General features: G+C 29.0%; 2 protein-coding genes across 2 annotated transcripts; one reads left to right on the top strand and one right to left on the bottom strand.

Moving 5' to 3' along the window:
* Positions 1–244: 244 nt before the first annotated feature.
* Positions 245–4466, bottom strand: LOC132935786 (DDB1- and CUL4-associated factor 7). Its single transcript, XM_061002406.1, has 9 exons — positions 3962–4466; positions 2591–2752; positions 2383–2524; positions 2200–2298; positions 1896–2018; positions 1695–1818; positions 1480–1631; positions 1302–1419; positions 245–1229 (listed from the first exon to the last, which is right to left on the bottom strand). Exons 2-9 carry the CDS (start codon positions 2695–2697, stop codon positions 1054–1056), a joined length of 1041 nt encoding a protein of 346 aa, XP_060858389.1. The 5' UTR covers positions 2698–2752; positions 3962–4466; the 3' UTR covers positions 245–1053.
* Positions 4467–11702: 7236 nt separating this feature from the next.
* Positions 11703–16186, top strand: LOC132935788 (uncharacterized). The gene is made up of 5 exons (XM_061002408.1): positions 11703–11955; positions 13088–13234; positions 13432–13607; positions 13690–13797; positions 15971–16186. Exons 1-5 carry the CDS (start codon positions 11703–11705, stop codon positions 16139–16141), a joined length of 855 nt encoding a protein of 284 aa, XP_060858391.1. The 3' UTR covers positions 16142–16186.
* Positions 16187–17953: the final 1767 nt, after the last annotated feature.

Genomic DNA, 17953 nt, shown 5'->3' with positions numbered 1-17953 from the left:
GCATAAAAACATGTAGTTAAAAATTTAAATTTATTGTTTTTTTTTTCATGTGATACACTAAGATTCAACTGTGGATTTTTTAAACTTATTTAATTATAATATGCAATTTTATTTTTATCTTTCAACACTTTATTTTATTGCAAAACATATCTAGTATCTGTAAGTATAGTTTAATTTAATAATGCGCAGCTTAAAATACATAATGAGGTATTAGATAATGTGCACAGTTGATAATTGTAAAAAATGGATTAAAATGATTTAATTGTTATCATTAAAACAGTTGATTTTAAGTATTAATAACTTACATGTTACTAGTAAATAACTATTTATTAATTATACTTAAAATACTAACAGTGGGTAATTCAAATAGTCGTTGCATTTACACTGACACCACACTGTATAAAAATATTAAAATTAATTATTGCGTTTTCATACAAATGCGATTAGCAAAAATTAAATTTACCATAAAAAATTTAAAAAAAAATCACACAATCGTCAAAAAGTAATTAATATTATTGATACTTGGTAAATATTTACATATCGCAAATTAATGATCTTATATAATATTTGCTTAAACATAAATGTGTTGGACACCACTATTTAAATAATAAAAATAAATTTATAATATATACCATTTATTTTTATAATTTTCTAGCTTACAACAATTGAAAAACCAAATGTCGACACACTAAAATATACATTATTACTATAAGAGTATTCTTCTTCATTATAAATAAAGGCTAAAAATCATCTACCGGCGGGCTGTTAACGAAATACATTTTATACTAAAATTTTTAATAATACAAAGTATTGGACTATGTTGTAAAAAATTATTAGAATAATATAACTCAGGAAAACATAAATACAAATTAACCAAAAATAAAAAATAAATCACCGTCTCTTATAAATCATAAGTAAGAAATAATAATTATAAGTCTTGTTAGTAAAATCTGAGTCAAATAATTTGTATTGGTGTGAAAAATTTGTTAAAAATTAAAACAGTATATTATATAATAATAATGCATTTACAACATTTACAGTCCAACAGTATTACTACACTCGTAATATTTCCAACGACTTGTTGTAACAAATAGCGATCCAGTCTGGTTGAGTGGCACCCCATTGAATTTGATTGATTTCACCTTCTGCAGCGGTATATGCTAGGATTGGATCTTCAATGGCCCTAGGCATTTGTTGGATATCCCATATAAGGGCCTGGTGATCATCACCTGAATAAATAATAGTGGTTATGATTTGTCATATCAAAATAAAGAAACATAATATTGTAACTATATGCATACCAGCAGTGCATATATGGCAAGATGAATGTGGTGCCCATGCAATTCCATTAACACATGCCCTATGATTGTTTAATCTAGCAACAGGTGTACAAGGCACTCTGACATCCAATATAATAACCTTTGGACAAAAAATTCAAATTTAATTTATAAACGAGTAAATAAAATAACAATTATTTACTTCGCATGCATCCATAGCAACTGTAGCAAGATAATTGGGATCTTGCTTGTTCCATGCGAGCCTAAGTAATGGAGAGTGCTGAGGATCTTCATAAATTATTGTAGAATGTTCCAAATGCCGCAGATCAAACATTCTAACTGAACCATCAGCCCCTGCAATAAAATAAATTAGGTTATAGAAAGTAATAAATACATTTTAATTTTGTGTTTTCATACCAACTGAAGCAAACATATCACGGCCACCTCCAGCACGACTAAATGCTATATCATACACTTCTTTATCGTGGGCAATAAGTTGAGTCTTCACATGCCCAGCAACAGAATTAATTCGTCCAACAATCTAAGAATTTATTTTTAAAAAATGATCAATATAATATTAAATTATTTTTACCAATCAAATATTGTTGATCAAATTACCTGAGTTGTTTCAAGACCCCAAATTGTACATGTGGTATCTATACTTGATGTACCAATTAAGTTTGGATCAACTTCATTCCAGTCAAATGAGGTTAATGGAGCACAAAAGTCTGAGTTCTTGTTCTAATAACATTATAAAATAAGAAATATTGAAATACTAAAATTTACAAAAATATAAAACCTATACTCTATTTTTTAAATTTAAATTTAAATGTATTATTGAAAACTTTAACATTAAAATTAAGTAATGAAACAAATAATCACTGAGGAAATTATTTAAATAATTTAAAATTTAAATACCCACATTATTAAGAATGCATTCCAGTCTTGTTTCTGGTTCACCTGCTCTCCAGATTCGTAAATAATCACCACTTGTAGCTAATAAATCGGGAAATACTCCTTTCTATAATGCAAACAAAGTTTGGTATGAAACTTACAAAAACTATCAAAAATTAATAACATCTATGGTACAATACACAACACATACACTATCAGGAATCCACATAATTTTGGTCGTTGGATACGGATGATCAAATGTGCTCTTAGGACTGAACTCCGATACTTCTTCGTCTAATGATACAATTTGTACTTTGTTATTGTATTCCTCTACAAAGCTCCCAATTGCCAGGCTACAAAATATAAACAAATATTAAATAGGTTAGTAAACAGTTATCGGCTAATGTAATAATCCTTACCGAAATCGTTTATCGGGCCGCACAGACCAGTTCATACTGTACAGCGGCCATGGCGCCTCATGTTTGTAAATTTCTTTACGCTTGGGTGTTGACCCGTGAACTGCCATTTTGAATACAATCGATTGTCCACGACAAATTTATATTATTTATAGAGATGCACACCTAATGACATAATATTATTAAATTAATATGGAATAATAGTTGAACGGCATAGAATACAGTCGGATAATTTTGTAAAACCCTGGACAACATTTTGATGACTTTTTAATGAATTTAAAATTACTAAAATGTTTGAAGGTAGACAATATTATATTATCTAAAGCAATACCTAACTATTTTTTATTACCTAACATATTGAAACAAGCTTTACATATTATATAGTTTTAATCAGATGTGATACCTATACCCTTTATTTTTACTATTGCAGGTACTTTAACTATTTTGTAAATAAAAAAAAAACAGTATTGACTGACAATCTTCTTATATAAGTTCAAAGAAAGAACCAAAACACGTTACTTCCAATAATGCAATGAGAGTGTAAAGTTGCTTCCGTTAATAAGACTCCCTACCACAAGCTTTTAGCTTATTGGAGGGTTGCAAACATATATATATATTTGTATTATTTAAAATATCTTTAATTTTGTTTTTATTATAATCGATATATTAAATACTGTAAGATATTACCTATATTGTATGAACAAAAAGAAATTATTTGAAAATGTAATAAATACCTATATGGGTATTACAATGGTAAATAACATCAGTCCCGCATAACTTACAGTTACCTCGTATATTTTAGTCTCTATAACAGAAAAATCAATTGGTACCAAGCTATTTTGTTATAAGGTTTTACTGAACTTGTTTTAAATAAAAACTATAGTAAATCAAATTTAAACAACAAGGTATGATCAGAACTTTTTGACAGTCAGGTTCTTTCGGTAGGCACATGACGTAGAATATAGTGATAATAATTGACAGACAATAAGAAAATATGGCTAAGTGACGTAAACCAAATCCAGGCCTTTGCAATCGGACCATGTTTTTTACACCACAATCAAAATACTAACAAAACATACTTGTTCACAGTTTTAGACGCATTAGTTGTGGTACTGTGATGACAGAAGCAATAACATTATCGACGTAAAGTAAACGGTCGTAAAATGTAATTTATAAATTTTTTAAATGTTGTCAAAATTTTCTAGAAAACACGGTGAAGCGGGTGCATAGGTACTGTTGGGCGGGCGTCTAGAAAGTAAGATCATCATAATATTATTATTGTCAAAATATGAAACTTGAAAATGAAAACAAAAACCCCTCCAATCAAAAACGAAAAACTTCAAAGGCTCGAGAGCGCCGGCCGAGTTTACTTACCTACAGGTGTAGTGTGACGTCCACTGGCTCCGCTTCACACGCAGTTCCTCCGGTCGCGATGGGTGCTCAATGCCGGTCAGGTGTCCGTCGTCCGCCGTGATGCATGGCGCGCGTGTCCGTTATCGCTACCTACCGTCGGCGACTCGGCGTTTGCATATCGTGCTCACGGTCAAGAGAACCGGCGCGCGGGTGTTCGGTTCGCACGGTCGTCCCCACTGGCGTTTGTCGGCGTTCGTCCTATTACCGCTTTGCGACGCGCGAGTTTCGATCTTTTACCGCTCGAACACCACTGTCGACGGTCGTGTCGGGAGACGCCGCGTTATACTGATAACCAAGAAGTGTTTCGGGGAGGGTGGTCGGACGGTCGAGGTGGCGGCGTGGTGGGGACGGTAGCGGCGTCGGCGGCGTTGGTGACGAGCAAAACGAAAAATAATAATTATTGTTTGTATCGCGCAAACCGTCGACGGCGGTGGGGAAAATGGATGGAAAAAAGAAAAAAAAGACGGAAACGCGGACCGCGCCAGATAGGTAAAATATTATCGTAATAACAACAACGATTATTATTATTATTATTATTAATGATAAATGATATTGGAAACGTAAACAAACGCTCTGATAGGCTATGGTGGCGGCAGCTGCTTCTGGTCTGGCGGAGGCGGATCGGTGCGGGGTTATAATAGTTCGCTGCTATAATATTGTCACGTTTTGGAGGCAAGAGACGGCGGCGGCGGCTGACTGTGGTTGATGTTGTGTCGGTTGCGGAGCGCGGTGGAGGTGGCTCGCTATCGATTATCGACCGGTCGGCACTCGGCGGATGCGCACCTGCGCGGTCTAAACATGCATTTTACCACGGCTAAATAAATACATTAATATGTATCATAATTAAAGACCGGATTTATATTCTTTTTTATTGTTAAACATGCACTAAAAAATGTCAAAATATGCAAGAAAAAATGCTATTTATTGTACCATTGCCCTAGTAGGAAGTTCGTTTACAGAATATTCCACTTCCAAATTTTTTAACGTGTCTACAGGTGATAAATTAAAGGTTTCAAGTTACACTTGGTTTTGGCTCACACCTTTTTTGATCTTTAGGTACTTAGGTGTATATTTGTACGCTTTTTTGTTAAAATATGCAAAATAAGCAGTATAACCTTTTGATATTAATTAATCAATCGAGTAATGATTTATGGACACTCGTTGACTGCATGTATATTATGATGTTGAAAATGGCAACATGCATTTTATGTAAAATCCTGTCTTTAATTATAATCTATGTATTAATACGTAGATTATAATCTATGTATTAATGTATAGGTATTTATATATTTAGTTATCGTTATTGAAACTCGTCAAAATAATAACTATAGAAGTATAGACGCTTAAATTGATCACCTAGTATATATTATAATATAATAATAAACGTAAAAGTTTAAAAATGTCCACGACAAATATTTTTTAATTACAATTAAATACCTAACTAGTATCTATTATAAAACTATTATTACTAAGTCTTATTTAATTCAATAAGTATCTAATTTAATTCAAATTTTAACTTCAAATTCGTATAAAAAAAATTCATGTTAAATTTTTTTTAGATTGTTTGATTTCAGTATAAACTACTTATGAGGTAGAGGAACCTTGTATTTATTTCAAGTCATAAAGCTATATATTTTCAAGTACGACTTTTCTTTGAAACTTTTCGTTATTTTGATGAAATATGTCAACATTTGAACTTGAAAGTGGAAATGTTTTTAAAAATAACCATGCTGCAGCCTGTGTAACTTACATATTTTAAATAGCCAATAGGTATAAATGTATAATAACTAAATAACTTATAGGACGGAACTTATTGTATTAAATTTTCAATGCTTTTAATCGAGTGAATTTTTTTTATCAACAGTTATTAAAAATCTAAATAAATTTGTAATCTGTTACGAGTTATTTTTTTTTTTTTATTTTTTATTTTTGTGTCTTTGTTATCTGCTGATTTTGTGGGTTTTTTTTGTCGATTTCTACTACGATTATTAATCGCCGATTATAAACGAACGATCGTTGTATAGTCAATTCATTTGGATTCTGATCAGAGTAACCAAATTATTTCAAATCTTAAGTAACTACTTATAATAATTTGTAAGTGATTAAAAAATTATTAATTAATGAATTTCCTTTTTTTTGCATATTTTATTGTTTTTATTGCATATTTTTAGTGCATATTTAGCGATATTTAAGGTAATATTATAATTTATAGCGCATATTTATGCAATTTTAAGTGCTATAAAATCCCAACCCTGTTAATAATGAATTTATTCTCCTATGGAGACACGGGGTTTGGTAAGTTCCCACACGAAACATGGCAGGTAAGCGAGTACATATGTAAGTTCCCTCACGAAAAAAATATGCCCGTACGTAAGTTGATAATGACGCTAGCAAAAGTTTCCATTCTGAATTCTATTCAAATTTTTATCATCATCATCCTAATATATTCAAAATAATAGAAGTCTTAAAAATGTTTCAAACAAATACATATATTAAGATAAGAACATCAGAATTAAATTGACCTCAAAAAAAAAGTAAAAAAACAAAACTATATAAATAATAAAATTTCAGATTATAACTTACAAAAAATTACACAGTATGACTATGTGAAGTGTTTTAGCTATCGCAATAAACCTAATAAAATTTGATTTTAGATTCTGAGCGAAGCAATGAATGTATTGATTTTACAATGATGTGTGTTTTTTAGATTCTGACCGAAGCGATGAATGTATTGATTTTACAATGATGTGTGTTTTAGATTCTGAGCGAATTATTTTTATTTTTGTGTCTGTCATCACCTTTTAGGACAGTAAAAGTGCTTGGATTTTCTTCAACAGTAACTTTTCTGATAGGAAAGTGAATCTAGTTGGTACTTCGGGGGGTCAAAAGTAAAAATTTCCAAGTAGTTTTCAAAAGCGACGTGAAAATCAAAAGAAAAATTAAGGAAAAACGGGAATTTTCACACAAAATCTGTTTTTGAGAAAATCGATTTTGGTTTTTGGTGTAACTCTAAAACCAATGACCGTAGGGACATGAAATTTTGACTGAATGTTTATATTAGCATTTTCTATACACCATCAAATTTACAAAATATTTTGACTCTTTTTGAGCTGTTTACGGCCATTGTCAGTTTTCAATTTTTTTAGTTTTTTTTTCCATAAATATCAATAAAATTTTATTTGTTGGGTAAAAAAGAGTGAAAATTTAATATAAGGCTCCTGATATATCGTTCTAATAGCATTTGAAAAATTTTAAAAATACATAGGCATAATTTTTTTTTTATAAGCATTTAAAGTTCAAATTTTGACAACATTTATCAAATTTATAATTTATTAATTATTTTGTAGTTAAAAATGTATAAAACGTTTAACTTTTATGGCTAAGGATTGAAAATTTAAAACAAGGCTCCACGTAAATAGGTTTTATATAAATTACTTTATTCACCTTAATATCATCAATTATACTTAGTAATATCATAGACTGGCTGACCGTTTTCGCTCATAATCGTTTTTCTTATACAATGATATTATATCATTGAATTCAAATTTAACACCATCCATTACAGTAACCCACTTGTATCCTACTGTACAGCAGAGCGACATCCACTTATCCACCTTTTTTTATTTTGAAAATAAGAAAATGTTAACTTTAAATTAAGTTAAGTTACTTTTTTTTGCCCAGCCTTGGTGTTTTGTATAATTTTTTTTCGTGTGGGAACTTACGTACAAGTGTTTTTTCGTGGGAACTTACGTATGAGGTAATTTTTACCTGCTATATCTCGTGTGGAAACGTGTGTGACAAACTCCCCAGCTAAATGTTTATATGTACGGCAGCTGCCGCATACATAAACATAGACTTCGGCACCACTGGTAATATTAAAGTACCTGCATAATAATTTTTTTTGTGTTTTTTTTTGCACTTAAATAATTTTTGTAGATATATGTAATATTTAAAAAATGAAAACTATATTTTTAACCACACCAATATTTTATGACTATAAAATAAATAATAGTAACAATTTAACATATGAGTGCGTGCGGAGTCAGCACACGCATCAAGTACATTTATAAATTTTGTTAAAGGACTATTTCTTGGTGGTCAATAGTTAATTTAAGGGACTGACATACTGATACACATTACACATACAAAATAATAAACATCATATATTTTCTTGGTGAATTTTATGTAAATTCAAATCTACAAATCTCTATTAGTTTTTTTTTTTTATACATAATAATATGAAATATATTTAAAAATAGTAATTTGTGATTAAAATCCCTATTAATAACTATTACAGTGGCTAAACCCAACTTGTATTTTGTAATGTTAATGTATCCAAAAATCATGTCATAAAAACATTTAAATTAATTATTTATGCTGCATTTAATAGGTACTATACAAGATCTTAAACATTGAAGGTGTAATATTGTTAAGTATTCCAATATTTGCAAATATTTAGATAAATCATATTAAATATAAATAAAAAAAGGCGGATAAGTGGATGTCGCTTTGCTGTACAGTAGGTTACAAGTGGGTCACTGTAATGGATGGTGTTAAATTTGAATTCAATGATATAATATCATTGTATAAGAAAAACGATTCTGAGCGAAAACGGTCAGTCAGCCTATGATTTTACCAAGTATATTTGATGATATTATTGTGAATAAAGTAATTTATATATAACATATTTACGTGGAGTCTTGTTTTAAATTTTCAATCCTTAGCCATAAAAGTTAAACATTTTATACATTTTTAACTACAAAATAATTAATAAATTATAAATTTGATAAATGTTGTCAACATTTGAACTTTAAATGCTTATAAAAAAAAATTGTGCCTATGTATTTTTAATATTTTTCAACTGCTATTAGAACGATATATCAGCAGCCTTATGTCCGTAAACCGCTCAAAAAGAGTCAAAATATTTTCAAAATTTTATGGTGTATAGAAAATGCTAATATAAACATTCAGTGAAATTTTCAAGTATCTACAGTCATTCGTTTTTTAATTACAATAAAATAAGAAAATTGTTACATGAGAAATCGAGTAAATATCAAATGTTGTAAAAATATAAATTTCAGACGCTCATAAAAATTTAATTTAAGTTTCTTCTAGACATTTTTTTTTTGATAAAAGTAGACAAACTTATGAGTAATCTTATATTACATTTTCAAATCTTAGATTTAAAAAGAAAAATTTTTATGAATTCTCAACTCAAAATAATTTGCTATTTTTCGTGATTTTTCCGTATTTTGTCAAAATTTGAACTTTAAATGCTTATAATTAAAAACTGTGACTAAGGATTTTTAATTTTTTTCATCTGCCTTTGAAACAATAACCTAGGAGCCTTCTATTAAATTTCCAAGCTTTTTTATTCAACAGATAAAATTTTATTGATATTTATAGAAAAAAAAACTAAAAAAATTGAAAACTGACAATGACCGTAAACAGCTCAAAAAGAGTCAAAATATTTTCAACATTTTATGGTGTATATAAAATGCTTATATGAACATTCAGTGAAATTAAGTATCTACAGTCATTCGTTTTTTAATTACAATAAAATAAGAAAATTGTTACATAAGAAATCGAGTAAATATCAAATGTTGTAAAAATATAAATTTCAGACGCTCATAAAAATGTAATTTAAGTTTCTTCTAGACATTTTTTTTTGATAAAGGTAGACAAACTTATGAGTAATCTTATATTACATTTTCAAATCTTAGATTTAAAAAGAAAAATTTTTATGAATTCTCAACTCAAAATAATTTGCTATTTTTCGTGATTTTTCCGTATTTTGTCAAAATTTGAACTTTAAATGCTTATAATTAAAAACTGTGACTAAGGATTTTTCATTTTTTTCATCTGCCTTTGAAACAATAACCTAGGAGCCTTCTATTAAATTTTCAAGCTTTTTTAATCAACAGATAAAATTTTATTGATATTTATAGAAAAAAAAACTAAAAAAATTGAAAACTAACAATGGCCGTAAACAGCTCAAAAAGAGTCAAAATATTTTGTAAATTTTATGGTGTATAGAAAATGCTAATATAAACATTCGGTCAAAATTTCATGTCCCTACGGTCATTGGTTTTAGAGTTACACCAAAAACCAAAATCGATTTTCTCGAAAACAAATTTTGCGTAAAAATTCCCGTTTTTCCTTAATTTTTTTTTGTTTTTCACGTCGCTTGTGAAAACTACTGGGACATTTTTACTTTTGACCCCTCAAAGTACCAACTAGATTCACTTTCCTATCAGAAAAGTTACTATTGAAGAAAATCCAAGCACTTTTACTGTCCTAAAAGGTGATGACAGACACAAAAATAAAAAAAAAAAATAAAAAATAAAAAAAAAACACACATCATTGTAGAATCAATACATTCGCTCAGAATCTAAAATTATTTAAAAAAAATTTTTATTTAAATAATTAAAAAAACGAAGTTTACATAAGTATAATAATTGTTGTGATGTTAGTTTATTTCAAGGATTTTAAGTAGGACAATGAGTTATAACAACAGCTGTTATACATTTCATCATGCTATATATAAATAATATTTACCTACCTTTAGAACAAGCACGTCGTTTGGATTGACATGCGCTTTTACATTTTTACACAATAATTGCACCATTTGCACGAACAACTTAGGAACTCAAACCTCCTGAGTACAATAATTTTAAAAATTTGACGCAAAGTCAATTATTTTTGTTTGCTGACTTGTTCAGTTGAGATACAATTTGTAATAGCATATTATGGTGGACATTTTATAAAATATTAAACCATGAATAAAAATAAAAATAAATTAAATGTGTGGATGTAGAATTAATGTAGAATACCTAGTATATTATGTGATGTAATATATAGTAACTGAGAAACTATATAGGTAGGTACACTTGAATTCAATGTCATATCAAAATAAAATCTACACATTTCGGATTACCCAGTTAATTGTGCTAAAATGTGCTTGTTTTAAAAGTAGCAGTATAACATGAAATATACTGCCAACATAATAGCCTCTGTCAACAAAATAAAAATAAAATTACTGTATAAACTTATGTATAAACGTAATATTTTAATTTTTTAAATAAGAATATAAGATGAACCCATGTAGATACCTATATATATTTTTCGAACCTATGTAGATACTAGATTATATATTATAATTTAGTTTAGATACTATGGGTAGCTTAACTGATCTTTAAATAAATACAACATATACATGACGTATATGTTATATTATGTAGATTGTAGGTAGGTACCCTATAACATCTTGTACCCTTAGTTGTATGGTGTTTTATATAAATAAATAAATAAATAAATAATAACAATAATTGCCTATAATCATTTATTGTGTGTGGTATATTTTCTTTTATTTTAAGTGAATGACCACATTGTGAAACAAATTACACGATGTCAAATTGGAGAGATCATTTTATGAAAAACTGAAAAATATTTTTGTATTTCATGGGGGTGAAAAAGTAATTTTAATTTTATATTTAACGGACTATTATTTATGAAAATATCGATCTCACAAGGTAGTAGATACGACATATACATTTACATTGCATTGATAACCTAACGGCAGGTATTATAAGAATTAACATTAAATTGTCAAAGGTTACCTTGGAAACAAAATGTTAAAATATTGATTTATAAATCGAAATAAAAAAATCTTAATTATTAAATTATTGTTGTATGTCGGAATATGTCGTTTTTAAACATATTTAAGAAGAAACAAACCCAAACCAATTCTTCCGAATCGTCGTACGCAAGTAACTTCAGTGATGAAGTGTCGGGCGATTATGTGATAAAGAAGTCGCGGAAACCAGTCGTCCAGGACGCCGAAACGTTGTGGGATTGCAGAGACCGAATGTTATTGAATTTGCGCAAGATAAAGACAGGGGTCGGTGAAGATGAAGCTAAAATTCTACCAGAGGATTCACCTATAATTGTTGAAAGTATGTAAAATTCATAATTATTCATGTAGGTATATTGACATACATAAAAAAGAAATAATAGAGCTATTAGTGGTGGATCCAGAGCTTACTTTTTAGGGGGCATGGGGGGGAAGTACTAAAAGTACAAAAATTGGCTAAACACAGTGTAAAACAGCGGGAAACTACAACAATAGGGGGGGGGGGTCACTGAGAGATAGTCTTATAGACTTATAGTCAGGGCCGCCTCTAAACAAAATGTGTACATAGGCAAAATCAAAATTTGCCACCCTTTCGTTTTGATCTCTCTATTTACCCCTTGTCCCCTTAACCATATCCTCAAACATATTCACGTCTTCTTTGAGTTCAAGTTACAGTATACTTTATACGTTATAGTTAATTTATAATTCACAAAAAAAATATTTTTATTCAATTATTAATTAATATATTAAAGGATAAGAATTCTTATTTTTTTGACTGACTGGAACCATCTTAAAGGAATATCAAATGTACCGCTTTTTCAGACTAATAGACCTATTTAAATTGTTGATATTGATCAAGGTACCTACAATAATGTATACATCATATTAATATTAAAAATAATAATCTTTGTAATTACTAATAAATTAGCATCGCTTAAAAAAGTTAAGATTAACTAGATTTCATTTAATTATTATAATTTAATTAAAGTATATTATTATGAATATGCTCACCGGGTCACGGTCTTATTTTGAACAGAGTTTAGTATATTATTGTCACAGAATAATAATTATTATTCTACGATAGTATAATATATTATAATATGTTATTGTTATCGACGTTTGACGACCGCGATGTCTTATTCGAACAACAAAAAATGTTAAAATGTTTCTATATGCTCATGACGACACTATTTTACATGATTAATTGTATTTTGTATCCAGTTTCGAGTAGATGTCTGGTATATCATACATTTTTAAAGCTAGTGTAATATATAGTTCACAAAAAAGGCAGTTAAAAGATAAAATGTTATCTCCCGATTCCCTGTTAGGTAAATGCCGAAGGTGTGACTAGGCACTAGAATATTATATTCTAGACCAGGAGCAGTGCCTACTAGTAGACTATTATTATAATTACATAATACATATTATATGTATAATAAGCAGTATTGTTGTAGAATTTCAGCCGGACACTACAATAGTGGACATGAAGGGTAGTAATGTATCGAGTCAGACAATCGATCAGTCAACGGGGACGTCCACAGTTACAGACAACCCAACGACTGACAAAAGCCAACAGATGAGCAGTCGTACTTCGAGTATAGGTATTTCATACATTCGTACCTAAAGCTAGTGTATTGCGTCCACTAAAAAATGGTAGTTAAAAGATACAATTTCGTATAATTTCTGTTAAATGTTGAAGGTGTGACACTATAATATATTGTAGACTGGAAGCAGTGCCTATATCAGCTAGGTAGTAATATTTTATTAAGTATACAACTTAATGTGTTATACGACGTAGTTGTAGAATGTCAGCCGGACACCACAACAGTAGACTTGCAAGGTAGTGTTTCGAGTCAGACAATCGATCAGTCAATGGTCGAGGCGGTGGTTACCTACAAGCCAACGGCTGACAACAGTCAACAGATGAGCACTAAAAGTAGCATAAAATGCGTTGCAAAAAATACGGAAATTCAGGTACATTTGATTTTTAACTTACCAACATAGTTACATATTATAATAATTAACCTAGATACAGCAAAAACAAATTATTTTATAGATATGTAACGACACGGTGCAGGTTATGTGCAAGTTATCGGCTGACAAGAGCCAACAGATAAGCACCGAAAGCAGCATAAAACACGTTGAAAAAAAAACGAAACTTCCGGTATACATAATTTAAGAACAAGGGCGTCCATATTTGAAAATACTGGGGGGGACACTGTATGTTTGCAATAATATTGACCATTCTGTTAACCTGTTAACTGCTATATATAAGTTTACGTAGTACAATATTATATGACTGTATTCATACAATAGTATTTACCTATTAATTTATCATAACTATATAATTATTTGGTAGTTCAATTTTTAATAAAATTTTTAATATACAACATAAATAATTCACTTTATTATTTAATTCTATAAGTGTCAATAACTTATTATACTAAAATAAATACTTAAAAAGGTAAAAATAATTCAGTTTATTATTTAATTTAATTAGTGTCAATAACTACATACTATAATTACTGTGTCCTTAAAAAGTTAAAAAGCATTATGTTATAAAAATAGTATAGATAAACATTAAAACAAAAACTGTAAATTCATAAAGTCTTGACATGCTGTCCAATATTTGCTTTATTACTTGTATCTGCTACACTGTTCAAATTTGTAGTCACAGTGTTATTCTGTAAAAATTATTCATTATTACAGAATTATGGAACACATAATTATTGACTTTATTTATTTACATAAATATTGTTTTTAAATAGGCAGCATAAGTTTAGCAAATGTAAAACAATCAGAGCGCATCATATTATTCAGCGTTAGTGCATAAGCTACTTCTGTGATAAAGGAGTAATAAAAAATACCCTCCATTATTAAAGCATTATAAAAATAAATAATATTAACAACCTTACTAGTCAGTAATGACTATATGTATTTGTATTTTTTACTATCAACCCTAAATGATAACCAAATAAATATTAGGAGGAACAAATAAATATTAGGAGGAACACGGTTTCACAACTTGTTCACAATATCACTTGCACTCAAGTTATAATAAAGTATTTCTATACAACAATAAACTATTATTTTAATAATTATTAAACTGAAATCTTATATTTAAATTAAAACACACATTTTAAATTATATACTTTTTTTGAGCTGAATTAATTAGTAATTTTGCATGATATAAAATTATTATTAAACATACCTTTGTCGTAAAGTACGAATATAAAGTTGTTCTAGACTACTTTTTTGGTGCTTCCATTGTAAATTGGTCAATCTAAATTCTAAATTCTAAAATGCAAAATGCTAATAAAAATGTACCATTAATTTGTAACTAACGTACAGACGCATTTTGGTAACTGTTAAAAGATATATCTTTAATCGTGATAATAGTTTAAATCTGGTTGATAACACTGATACGTGATAATTGATAACTAATAATCAGGGCTCGGGACTTAAAGCATTTGCTTATTTTTATGGATTGACTTAAAATGTAGCAGTCAATTATGAAATTTGAAAGTGCTTTTATTGCTTTTTTCATCAGTTTTTTAAAAAAATGCTTATTTCCAGTTTTTATATTTGCTTTTTTGATCTGTTTTTCTACTTGTTTTTTATGGTTTTCTACTGCAAAGTTGTTTTTGATAGAATTAAAATTAAATCATTTAATGCAATAATGACGGTAAGATTTAATTAATTAATTTTTTTTTCAACTATATTTGTAAATATCGTTAACATTATTTTCAGAAAATCCCTTGGAAAATCTTTAAAGAATAATGCAAATTGTCTAGAAAGTGAAATTTGATTTTTTTTATTATATAAAGATTTATATATTTTTTTTATTTTTTAGTTAGAAGTTTTCTTAATCATTATTTTTAGCAAAGTTGTATAAATTATGTCTATAGTACCTACTTTATCATGTAAAAAGAAAGTTTTTTTTATTTTTGATGAAATATTTAAATGCATATTTCAGTGCTTATAATGATGTTTTTAAGCGCTTTCTTATACCACAGACTAAGATCCGTGTTTATATAAATTATAATAATATATATAATAGTATAGTAATTATATAAATGTATAATAGACACGGAAAAGCCAGGGGGGACATGCCCCCCCCAATGGACGCCCTTGTTTAAGAGTATGATTTTGACTTGCATAATATGACACCTAAATATTATAATAATTAACCTACAACAAAAACAAATTATTTTAGATAGGTACCTAATTCATTTATTTTTTACTCAAAACTCAAAATTTTAATTTTATTGCAAAATAACATAGCAATTTATTATTATAATGATTTATGTATAACATCATTGATCAACAATGATCAGCCTGTGATTGAACCGCAGAATATTGAATGGGATGAAAATTGTATGACAATGAAAGAATATAGCGCGTATAACTCTATGGTGGACAAGCTGTGTCAAGTGCAGACGAATACGAAATATCCCAAAAACGTCAAGAATAGAGTATTTGCACCGGTAAGCTGCAATTTGGTGTAACACCGTATGTAATACTCATGTGGGCTTTAAATGTCATATAAGATAGCGGTGAGTAAAAAAATCACTCTATATCATATTTATTGCCCATAGGCATGCCTATTTATAAATCTGTATTCTCTTATATTTACACTTCATCATAGTATAAAAATAGTTCATTAAATAATCATTATTATTTATTGCCTGTATATTTATTTTAACACCAGCACTACCGGTGTACCCTCGGAGGAAGTGAAACTCTTTTCATCAGGAGTACCTCTATACGGCTATACCCTTGCAGGTCTAAAAGTCTTATAAGTTGCAAATTTCGTAATGTTGGTACCGATGATAACTTTGCAATCTGATACATGACTGTGGTTTTTTCGCAAGTAAAAAGTGGTAATTTAAATGCTTTAAATAAGTATCTAGTAGCCCCTATTTCAAAAAAAAAATTGTACTTCACATTTTATTTACAATGATATTAAGATACAGTGACGAAGAGAACCAAGAAATTAAATCTAAATTGATATATTATGTAATGAAATATAGGGCATAACTTTTTATACAATTAAGATAGTTAAATCATACCACAGAAATAATTAAAGGTATCCAACCTTCATAATAATTCAACAGTGTTTTTAAAACTTATTTTATCTGACAATTGTGGGATACAGCACGCTTTTCTATATGATGTAACGAAACTGATCGGTTCAAATTCTAGACATACACCTATCTGTCTTATTGTGACACATTTTTAATTATTCGTCGGTAATTTTTATTTTTAGTTATTGCTTATTTAATCGTTGTAATTAGTTAATAATATTATACTATTTTGTATACATATTATATATCTTGTCAATGTACATTATAAATATTTTATAGTTTATACATCGATAACATTTTGAAAAAAAAAAATAACGAAAAGTCTCCTTCACGATAGTTGTAGCCACTTGTAGGTATGTATCCACTATAGACCTGCAAGGGCCGTAGATTTTCGACCCGGCCCGGTCCATCAATTTTATCTTGCAAGCCCGACCCGGACCGGTACTCATGGCATATTGGACACAACGCCCAGTTTAGTCTAGTGTATTGAGTTAAATTCGCTACAGGTGTAATTTATTGACTCATGTTGAGGTCCAGTCTTTAGTTCAAGTGGTTGGGTGATGGTGCCCCTCTCCCCCACAAATACATCTCCAATATTCACAAAAACTTTAAAGACAAGCGTGAGCTTAGTTATGAGTTGTATATGGGATACGGGAACTTGTGTACTTCGGATTAAGTGTATACCGTGTACCTATAAGGAGCTCCTTAATTTTTGGGATCAAGAGCATGTGTAAATGTACTCATTGCGCGTGTGTAAATGTTGGCCTACTAAATTGTGTCACAGGTTTACTGGTTTACATACCTAGGTGACACACTAGTCTTGGAGTAATACATTATTAGTGTTCGATGTATACACAAATGGCCATGTGGGTACTAAATGGTTAGGTAAATGAATGTATTAATTTTTGTGATTTAATTTTTTAGTACGATTATAACAAATATTGGTATACCTACAATATTATTTACATTTTTAGTTGAATATAATATAAATGAATCTGAAAAGACAAAACATTTTTAACCGTTTGTGGGTTTTATTACGTTATATACAAGGTGATTCATTTATCATAAAACACTCATTATTTCAAAAAGTATTAATGTTTTCTTCATAACAAAAGAATGACCCTGTATAACAGGGTTACAACACATTTAGTCACAAAATACAATGCTGTGCTAACTTTTTTTATACTATTTAGATTGATCTTATATAATAATTGATATGCATGAACCTTTTTA

The sequence above is a fragment of the Metopolophium dirhodum genome, chromosome 1 (genome assembly GCF_019925205.1).
Source record: "Metopolophium dirhodum isolate CAU chromosome 1, ASM1992520v1, whole genome shotgun sequence".
Taxonomy (NCBI): domain Eukaryota; kingdom Metazoa; phylum Arthropoda; class Insecta; order Hemiptera; family Aphididae; genus Metopolophium; species Metopolophium dirhodum.
This window is presented reverse-complemented; position numbering and strand designations above follow the sequence as displayed.